Consider the following 11,386-nt stretch of genomic DNA (forward strand, 5'->3'; position numbering starts at 1 on the left):
TGTGGCTATACAGAGTGCACAAAGATAAGTACATAAAGTTACCTCTCGTTGTTCCCCCTCTCCACTGACTCTTTGATTAGATTTAATTTGGTATATAAGCATTTTTTTTCTCACTTTTCCTGTAGCGTTATTTTTGTCCCTTGTTTTTCGATTATTCCTCGTCCCCGTGATAGTGTTAATTTTTGAGTGCTCCGTGGTGGTAGTTAGCTACCACAATGGGCGATGATGAAGATGGCGGGGGTACGTCGTACCGCATTAACGAAGCTACATTATTGGCATCGGATTGCTCGAGCCAACAAGGCGATGTAAATGCTAATCCCTTTGTCTCCCTTCACCCTGACGCTTCTGCAATGGACACCAACAGTAAATCTGTTTCGACGTCCCCCCGCCTCAAGGCCTACCCTCCCGACTTTGGCGGGCCATATGTTGTTTTCTTCCGACCCAAAGGCAAACGTTTGAACACCGTTCAGATTAGCAAGGACTTGACAAAGCGGTTTTCTTCTGTTATCGCCATTGACATGGTTGGTACAGGAAAGCTTCGGGTTTCGGTTGGTGACCGAAAGCAGTCTAATGAGATTGTGGCCTATGAGCTCTACACACTTGAATATTTCGTTTACATTCCAAGCCATCAGGTCGAGATCTCGGGGAAGGTCGCCGAGGGATCTTTGACCTGCGAAACGATCATGCAAGGCTGTGGTCGCTTCAAGAACCCTTCTCTTCCTCCTGTCCAGATACTGGACTGCCGGCAACTGCATTCGGTCTGCCAGGAGGGCGAGAAAAAGGTTTACACACCATCGGATGAGTTTTGTGTGACCTTCTCCGGATCAGCATTACCAGACCTGCTGGTGATTGGCAAACTTCGGCTACCTGTGCGGCTGTATGTACCAAAGGTTATGAACTGCACCAATTGCAAGCAGCTGGGCCACACTGCCCAGTACTGCGGCAACAAACCTCGCTGTGCAACATGCGGGGAGAGACATGTGGACGGTGCGTGTAAAACGCCGCCCAAGTGTGTTTATTGTGGCAGTGACCGTCCACATGATCTCAATGTCTGCCCGAAGTACATACAGCAAAAGCAACATCAAAAACGGTCGTTGCAGCAGCGTTCAAGGCGAAGCTACGCCGAGATGCTGAAGAAAGCTGCTCCGGTCGTTGAATCACGCAACATCTACTCGTCTTTGTCTCTCGATGATCAGGGCTCTGACTCTGAGGTTGGAGACGGGGTTCCCTTTGTTTTCAAAGGTGAAACGAGGAAACGGATGAGGCTCCAGAGACCAACCAAAAAACCTCGGAATCTGCCTAGCAGTGACCCCCAACCCACCGTGACAAATTCTAGGAGTGTTAAGAAAGGCACCAAACGTTCACCTCCTGGATTCAAAATCCAAAATGAACGGGACTTTCCTTCGCTCCCAGGAACATCAAAAATCCCAGATGTTCCAATTTTTTCGACTTCTCAGCCAGAGGGACAGCATTCAGAGAACCAGGAACAACCCCTTGGTGCTCCGATGTTTACGCTGTCTGGCATCGTAGACATCATTCTGAACTTCTTCAATGCTCCCGACTCAGTGAAGAACATTATTAAAGGACTTCTTCCTTGTGTGTCCCCTCTTTTGAAGCAGCTGGCTTCTAAAATGCCTCTTCTTGCGACAATCGTATCTTTCGATGGCTAATTTAACCACCGAGGTCGAAGATATGATTTCTGTGCTACACTGGAACTGTCGTAGTATAGTACCGAAATTAGACGTTTTTAAATTTTTACTTAGCAATTTACAATGCGATGTTTTTGCGCTCTCCGAAACATGGCTGACACCTGATGTGACCCTACCTTTTACCGATTTCAATATCATCCGCCTTGATCGATCCGACTCGTATGGAGGGGTGCTTTTAGGGATCAAAAAGCAGCACTCATTTTATAGAGTCGATATACACCCGATGACAGGCATTGAAGCCGTCGCATGTGCAGTGACTATCCGGGGGAGAAGCCTAAGTTTCGCCTCCATTTATCTTCCACCGAGAACTGCGATATCTCGCAGAGATCTCGCTCACATCTGCTCGGTTATGCCTGAGCCACGGCTGCTGATGGGAGATTTTAACTCCCATGGTACAGGCTGGGGGGAACTGTACGATGATAGCCGTTCATCTTTGATATATGACCTCTGCGACGACTTCAACATGACAATTTTGAACACTGGGGAAGTTACGCGAGTGGCACCTCCAGCTAAAGATGGCAGTCCTAGAGACAGCCGATTAGACCTCTCAATCTGTTCGAGCTCACTATCGCTGGAGTGCACATGGAGGGTTATCCAGGATCCCCATGGTAGTGATCATCTGCCGATCGTTGTTTCTATTTCCAATGGCCCACAGCAATCTCCATCTATTGACATCACCTATGACCTCACGAAACACATTGACTGGGGGAAGTACGCGGAAGCAATCATCGACGGTGTGCAATCTGTAGAAGTCCTTCCACCGCGGGAAGAGTATCAGTTTCTCTCAGAACTGATCATCGGTAGCGCGCTTCAGGCACAACGTCGGCCAGTACCAGGTCCGTCGGTTCGTAGGAAACCCCCCAATCCATGGTGGGACAGTGAGTGTACAGAAATCTATCGCGAGAAATCCGCGGCGTTTAAAGAGTTTCGTAAACGCGGTACGGTCGAAAACTTTGAGCGGTACGCTTCCCTTGAACGCAAGTTTAAGAACTTGATCAAGGCGAAGAAAAGCGGTTATTGGCGTCGCTTCGTCGAGGGCTTGTCGCGCGAGACTTCGATGAAAACTCTTTGGAACGTCGGGAGAAGAATGCGTAACGCGTCGTCGGTTAACGAGGATAGGGAAAGCTCTCCCCGGTGGATTCTCAAGTTCGCAAAAAAAGTTTGTCCAGATTCCGTACCCGTGGAGCGAATAATTCGTAACGTTTCCGAAGATAGGGATGACATGGATAGACCGTTTTCGATGGTGGAATTCTCACTTGCTCTCCTTTCATGTAACAATTCTGCTCCAGGGATGGATCGCATCAAGTTCAACTTGCTTAAAAACCTCCCCGACGTCGCTAAGAGGCGCTTGTTGAACTTGTTCAATCAGTTCCTGGATAACAACATCGTTCCGGATGATTGGAGGCAAGTGAGAGTGATAGCTATTCAAAACCCAGGGAAGCCCGCGTCGGATCATAACTCGTACCGTCCAATCGCGATGTTGTCTTGCCTACGGAAGTTGTTGGAGAAGATGATTCTCTTTCGACTGGACAAATGGGTTGAATCGAAGGGCATGTTGTCAGATACACAATTTGGTTTCCGCAGAGGCAAAGGAACGAACGACTGTCTTGCGTTACTTTCTTCAGAAATTCAGCTTGCCTTTGCTCAAAAACAGCAAATGGGCTCAGTGTTTTTGGATATTAAGGGGGCTTTTGATTCAGTTTGTGTCGATGTTCTTTCCGACAAACTCCACGAAAGTGGCCTTTCACCAATTTTAAACAACTTTTTGTATAATTTGCTGTTTGAGAAGCAGATGAGATTTGCTCATGGTGACTTGACAGTTTCACGAATTAGTTACATGGGTCTCCCCCAGGGTTCATGTCTAAGCCCCCTTCTTTACAATTTTTATGTCAGAGACATAGATGATTGTCTCATGGAAAATTGCACGTTAAGGCAGCTTGCGGATGACTGTGTTGTCTCTGTAACGGGATCAATAGCAGTCGATCTGCAAGAACCACTACAGGATACTTTGGACAATTTGTCCACTTGGGCTCTCAAGCTGGGTATCGAGTTCTCTCCGGAGAAAACTGAGATGGTTGTCTTTTCTAAAAAACACAAACCGGCTAAGTTTGCGCTCGTTCTGATGGGTAAGACAATCACTCATAGCATGTCTTCTCAATATCTTGGTCTCTGGTTCGACTCTAAATGCACCTGGGGGAAGCACATTGTGTATCTGATTCAAAAATGCCAAAAGCGAATCAATTTTATGCGAACTATTACCGGAACATGGTGGGGAGCACACCCGGAAGATCTGATCAGGCTGTACCAAACAACCATTCTGTCGGTTTTAGAATACGGTAGCTTCTGTTTTCAATCCGCGGCGAAAACACACTTACTGAAGATTCAACGGGTTCAGTACCGTTGCCTTCGGATCGCGTTAGGTTGCATGAACTCAACTCACACTATGAGCTTAGAGGTACTTGCTGGTGTACAGCCTCTGACAGACCGCTTTGCGGAGTTATCGTTCCGGTTCCTCATCCGATGCGAGGTTGTGAATCCATTGGTCATTGAAAACTTCGAAAAGCTGCTTGCACAGAACCCTCAAACTCGTTTTATGAGTGTGTACTACTGGTACATGACGTTGGAGGTAAGCCCATCTCCGGTTAACACCAATCGTGATAACTTCTCAGACTTCGACAGTTCCTCTGTGGATTTTGATCTGTCCATGAAGGATGAGATCACCGGAATACCAGAATCTTTTCGTTCCGTGTGTATTCCACAAATTTTTGCAAGTAAGTTCGGGCATATTAGCGGGGACAGACAGTTCTTCACAGATGGTTCGAAAACCGATGATTCGACTGGTTTCGGTGTCTACAACGAATTTCATAGCGCCACCTTCATGCTTCAAAAGCCATGCTCGGTATACATTGCTGAGCTAGCGGCTATATACTACACCTTAGAGTACATTCGCACTCTCCCACCTGAGCACTACTTCATTTTTACCGACAGTCTAAGTTCTCTGGAGGCTGTTCGGTCAATGAAACTGATGAAGCACTCAGCGTACTTCCTGAATGGAATTCGCCAAGTCTTGAGTGCTTTGTCCAAACGCTCATACACCATCACCATAGCTTGGGTCCCTTCACATTGCTCAATTCCGGGTAATGAGAAAGCGGACTCTCTGGCTAAGGTGGGCGCTAGCGAAGGCGATATTTACGAGCGTCAAATTGCCTTCGACGAATTTTTTGCATTAGCCCGTCAGGAGACCTTGATCAGCTGGCAACACAAATGGAGAGATGGAGAGATGGGTAGATGGTTGCACTCCATCATTCCGCAGGTATCGAAGAAGCCATGGTTCAAAGGGTTGGATTTAGGCCGCGATTTCATTCGTGTAATGTGTCGGCTGATGTCCAACCACTATTTGTTAAACGCACATACCTTCCGTATTGGGCTCTCGGAAAGCAATCTCTGTGTCTGCGGCGTGGCTTACCAGGATATCGAACATGTCGTGTGGGGATGCGATGAGCATCGTGAAGTCAGATCTGAGCTGTATGAAACCCTCCGGGTCCGAGGAAAACAACAGAAACCCGTTAGAGAAGTGTTGGCAGGCCTTGATTTGGAGTACATGGATCTTATTTACCAGTTTTTGAAACGTGTTGATGTCAGAATTTGATCTCGTACGTTCCTTGTTCTCGTTGCCCGAAATTTGGTTTTGTTGTTCGCTCCCTGTCTTTCGTTGCCCCCCTTTCCGTTTGTCCTCTTCTTGTCGTTGTCTTCCGATAAAGCCCTTTCTGTTTAGTCCCGTTACAGATCAGGACAGTCGGTCCCATCAAGGTTTTTATTATAAGATAGCAAGTAATTTAGTATAAGTCCCTTAATTCCCTCCTTTCCAACTTTATATATTTGTTATCCCTAACCTCGAAACAGCCGCGAGTACTTCGGCTCCCAAAACTAACCTAGTATTAAGTCAGTATAAAATTAAAAAAAAAAACAACATGTAAAATCAACATAAAAAAAATGTAAAGATGATTTCGGCTCTGTTATGCCCAAGTGGCGCCCGAGCCTTCCAAATAAACGAATAAGTATAAAAAAAAAATACAAAGCGCGAGGGCGCAACCAGTCACGTCAAAATTTTGGCTCTACCCTATTTGGCATAATGCCATTTGGGAAATTTCCCTTCCATGCATATTTTTTTTGTGAAACTTTATATGAATCTTGTAACCAATGATAATAAAATACAGCCCAAAGTGTGCAGAAAATACTGTGTTGAAGACTGACTGCAAAGAGATCTGTGGACTCTGAATAAAGTTATATCCTAGCTAGTAATTATCGTCTTGATATTTGGTCAGCTTTTAGTGATAGTGAAGGTATTCAAGCAGTCAACTGAATGGTCTGATATTTCTTAGCTCAGTCTATACGTCGAACATAACTTCGGACGTCAACGGAAACATCATGAGTACATATTCTACGAGAAAGGCACTATCACCACTAAGTGGATTAATCTGGGTTTTTTCTTTTTTTTTCGTTTATATAATGTAACTGCTTCCCATGACAACCGTTTAGAGGTAGAGGTGGAATCGGTCTCGTTAACCACGGAATTATCTATCCTTTTCTTGATTATCTAGTATAGTTTGCAATTCTGGGTCTAATACCACTTTGAGTTTTTTGGTCATCTAACGAAGGCATGAACTTTTGCCTTTCTTGAAATAGATTACTGTAGCAGCTTTTTCACTTCTACCTACTCTTACATGTCATTATCGTCATTATCAATAGACATTGTTGAATGGAAAATTATTATCTTTACCTTCTGATCCTTAAACCATTATTTCCAATACATGTATGTAAATGTACGAGATCGAACCCACCCGATTCGAACTTTGTCCGACCAATTAAGTGTCATTAGTTTTAAGCGTGCCACACACTTTTTCGTCTCTTCGGCGATGGTGATGCTGGTTCTTTGATTAGACTTACAAGTCACCACCGCATACTACGATCGCTCTGTCTGGAAGACACTTGCACGAGAACCCAAACAAGCAGGCTCTGACCGACCGTGTGAAGAATGTGCGACGACTGGAAACTGGGAACAGCGGGACAAGAAGGACGCATCGCTGCTTGAATGGTGTGGTATAAAATATTATTGCTGGTGCTGGTGGTGTTGCAACGACAAAAAAGAAGAAGCCATTAGGTGCTGCTGAGTTGGGTTGGGTAGGTAGAAGCTAGATTTCTTACCACCATAACAGCAAAGCGAAAGAAGCGTGTAGCGTAACGCAACTCGGCTAAGCTGGCTGCACCGCGCACGTATGTTTTTCGGTTCAGTTGAGCTTAGTTCGTTGTTTGGAAACGATCGAAAATCGTTATTGATCCAGGAGAGTAGAAAGTAAGAGGTGGCAAACTGGTTCTTATTGCGTCGATCGGATTGGAGTTTTTGTTTTGGATAGATGGAACTGTACTATTCTCCGGCGTCGGCGCCCTGTAGGGCCGTCCAGATGACGGCCCTGGCCCTTGGGGTCCAGTTGAACCTGAAGGAGATCAATTTGATGAATGGCATGAACCACCAACGCCCGGACTACGGTCGTATTACACCCCAGCACAGCATTCCAACGCTGAAGGATAAGGATCTGATTCTGTGGGAAAGCAGAGCCATTCAAATGTACCTGGTCGAACAATACGGCAAGGACGATACCCTTTATCCGAAGGACCCATCAAAGCAAGCCAAAGTTAACGAAAGACTATTTTTCGACGCCTGCATCTTGTATCATCGATTCGCCGAATATTACCACGAGCAGGTCTACGGAGGGTTGGAAGGAGACGACAAGAAACTGGCGGCACTGGAAGATGCGGTGAAAATGCTGGATCTATTTTTGGAAGGACAGCCCTACGTGACGGGGGAGGCCATGACGATTGTCGATCTGAGCATGCTGGCAACGGTTGCTACGATGAACTGCCTCGGGTTTGAGCTGAAGCCTTATCACAACGTGCTCGAATGGTACAAACACATGAAAGACGTGGCCCCGGGGTCGAAATTCAACGAAGCCGGTGCGAAGGAGTTCGCAGCACTGAAATGAAGGTAAAGGACGAGAAGGTGATAGTATACTTTTTATTAAGACTTCCATTTAATACCATTTTAAAATAGAGCTTTTATTTACACTTAATCTTTGTCACTGGTTACTTCGATTGCACTTCGAAAGCACTCGTTCCTCGCTCGCGCCACCACGCTCACTCTCTTGTCTTAAGTACGAATCAACAGTATTAAAAAAAAAAGTTAAACTTAAAACAGCTAAAACAAAAGTATTGGCTCTGGCGCACCTTGGCTGGGCAGTTAAAATTTTTGGTTTATCCTATCGGCTATTCTGTACAACTGGCTGTGGCGAGGGTGGCAACGGTGGAAGCTCTCCCTGCGGGGCGGGGGAGCGTTCCCCTCTCGTCATAGACTCGTGTTCGATGTCAGCGAGTCTTTAAGTGAATCCTCGTAGCTATCACTAAAAACAGGAGAAAATAGGTTGAATTTCAGGTAATTTGTGTGAAATAATTTTAGACTTTACTTTCACCAATTGGTTTCGATTGAAAGTTACTCTACTCTGGTCTACTCTTCTCTACTTTACTTTACTCTACTCTACTCTACTTTACTCTACTCTACTCTACTTTACTCTATTCTACTCTACACTACTCTACTCTACCCTACACCACTCTAATCTACTCTACTATACTCTACACTACGCTACTCTACTCTTCTCTACTCTAATCTACCTAACTTTACTTCACACTACTCTAATCTACTCTACTCCACACTACGCTACTCTACTCTACTCTAATCTACTCTTCTGTACTCTACTCTACTTTACTTTACTCTACACTATACTGTACTCTACTCTACACCACGCTACTTTAATCTACTCTACTCTACTCTACTCTATTCTACTCTACTCAACCCTACTCTACTCTGCTCTACTCTAATTTACTCTACACTATCTTATCTACTCTACTCTACTCTACACTACGCTACTCTATTTTTCTCTACTTTACTCTACTCTACTCTACTCTACTCTACTCTACTCTACTCTATTCTACTCTACTCTATTCTACTCTACTCTACTTTACTCTACACTATTCTAATCTACTCTACTCTACAAAATGCTACTCTACTCTTCTCTACTCTAATCTACTCTTCTGTACTCTACTCTACACCACGCTTAGAAATCGAAACCAATCGGATTAGTAAACATTCCCCGGCAAAATCCGACCCCATACAAACCTATTGTTCTCCTCATTAACCGGCGGAACGACCGTCGTCGAATCGGTACTAATGTTCGTCACGAACTGCCGGTGAAAATTCGGATGGAAGATGGAACTCTTCAGATCGGCCCGGTTAATCACCGGCTGGATATCGACTCGGGCAATCGGTCGACCACTACCGCCCGTGGCATTACTGTTGCTGTTGCCCAACGTGGACGAGGTGTTTCGGATTCCCGTCGCCCGTACATCCTGTGATCCGCCACTGACGATTCCGGCACCGCCGCCACCACCACCACCCCCTCCGAGGTTGGGCAGTGGGATTAGGCTGTTGTTCGATGGTCGATAGAAGAAGGAACACGCGGGAGCAGCAGCCAGCCGCAGCAACAGCAAGGAGAGGAAGGATTTCGCGGAGATGAATTAATTGGCGTCAATATTGGTTGTTAGAGATATGCGTCTACTGCTTTTGAGATTTTAGTGTGATTAAGTCCACCGTACCGATACCAGTCATGCAATTTAAAAGTTCCTAGTCATACACATAGCATTCCTTGCATGCTTCGAAGTTAATTTGGGATGTTTATTATGAATCGATCTGGTAATACTATAACAAATTTTAATTGATTATCCCATTCAACTCAAACAAATCTTGGCCCCTCATAAATGTATCCATTATGCAATCAATGAACCTTACACCCGTATCAACGGTATCAACGACCGCTTCGACGTAGATTAAATATATCGCATGCAAGTAGGCGTGCAATATGCTACCCAAGCCAGACACATGATGCCACCTTGTGGACGGTTCTGAAACTGTTGAACTGTTGAATGGCGAAATGGGCGAAATAAACGTCTCACACTAAGAAATTTTTATTCATCGCCCATACCAGCTACACTGTAAACAATTACCCTAGTAGTATTTCCCAAGAAATATTGGACATTTCTCAATATTATTAGATTTTTTCACAGAGAGTCACAATTTTGAAGAAGGGCTACGTCTTACTCGAAGAGGAAAGAAGTAGGGTGTCCTTTCAAAAAATTAAATTATGAGAGTGTCACGAAAATTCGTTTGATTTTCATTACAATAATTTAGATTTTAAACTAAGAAAATATAACAAAGAATCTTTAACAAATATCGTTATTATGTATTGAAACATCGTTATACAGGGGGTGGCCAAAATGTTTGGGGTAGGCAACTTTTTTCTCTCACAAAAAAGATCAACATGCAATAACATTTCATAGAGTGCATCAAAAACTCTCAAATTTTGATCGTTTATCAACCTATTATATATGCATCATTGGTACAGATCTGGGCACAATTGATCAATCTTTCGCAAAGTTAGAACCGTTCGAGTAAAACACTATTTTTTAGACAACTAATTTTCGAGCTGCCATATCTCGGAAACCAGTGAACCGAATTGAATGAAATTTTGAACGTACACTAACAATATACAAATGCTTCACAAACTATTAAAACATAGATATTTTTCGAACGTTGAAAAACGTTATCATGGATTGACACTTAAAAGATTTTTCTTGAAAAAATGTATTTTTTTTACATCAATGTCAATAAATTTTAGTGTTGATATCCAAAGACTTTCCACTTCTGTTCTCAAGTTATTTATTAACAGATATTATTATTATTATTATCTTTATTAACGAGATTTTCAGCCATTAACAGATATATAAGAGCCTGTTTAGATTAGAGGAAGAACACATTTAGTAATTTTTGTGTGGTATTGTAAATTTGACTTATTTTCCTCTTTATGAGTAAACATTTCAACCCGGTATAACTTAATTCGCTCAGTTCGCAACAGTCAGTGCATACAGGCGGAGACTAATTTGCTCTCTGCAGGTAGTTTTGTTTTGTTCTTATCAGCCCGTGCTGTTTAGGTAGTGTATTCGATCGCTTTGTCTCCCGGTTGTTAACGGCGACGACGCTTTCGGTTGCATTGATAGGCGAATCCAGATGACCCCCAATTGGCTTCTTTAGTGGTGTTGAGATAATTCCATATTCTGAATCTGCATGCCAAATTGAGCCGAAATCCAAATTTTCATCAATTTTGGTGCCCGGGAACCTATTTAAAAATCAATTTGAAATTTGTATGGGAGCGATTTGTCGAATCACCCCTCGTCGCATTTTGTACTGAGCGGAGCTGTCAAGCAGTTGCCCAGCTGTCAAAAGGTGATTTCAAAAAATCTCTTTGAAATTGATTTTAGATAGGGTATCGCGCCACTTGGGCGGTGGCGTCTATATTCGTCTATTTTCCACTACAGCTCAGTCAATTTTGAATCAATTGACTTGAAATGTTGTACACGAGTAGATACCATACCTATCTCACCACATTCCAAAAGTTGTGTCAATTGTTTCAAATTTGACTGAGTTTTAGTGGAAAACAGACGAATATAGAAGCAACCGCCCAAGTAGCGCGATTCCCTACCAAAATAAAGTTCTAAAAATCTGAAAAAAATCA

The 11,386-nt window shown here is 43.8% G+C and overlaps 1 protein-coding gene across 1 annotated transcript; it reads left to right on the plus strand.

The window, feature by feature from the left end:
- The first annotated feature begins 6,874 nt into the window (after positions 1-6,874).
- LOC109414646 (glutathione S-transferase 1) lies at positions 6,875-7,837 on the plus strand. The gene is made up of 2 exons (XM_062850747.1): positions 6,875-7,062; positions 7,124-7,837. The coding sequence occupies exon 2, from the start codon at positions 7,124-7,126 to the stop codon at positions 7,748-7,750; it is 627 nt and encodes a 208-aa protein (XP_062706731.1). The 5' UTR covers positions 6,875-7,062; the 3' UTR covers positions 7,751-7,837.
- Positions 7,838-11,386: the final 3,549 nt, after the last annotated feature.

The sequence above is a fragment of the Aedes albopictus genome, chromosome 1, assembly GCF_035046485.1.
Source record: "Aedes albopictus strain Foshan chromosome 1, AalbF5, whole genome shotgun sequence".
Taxonomy (NCBI): domain Eukaryota; kingdom Metazoa; phylum Arthropoda; class Insecta; order Diptera; family Culicidae; genus Aedes; species Aedes albopictus.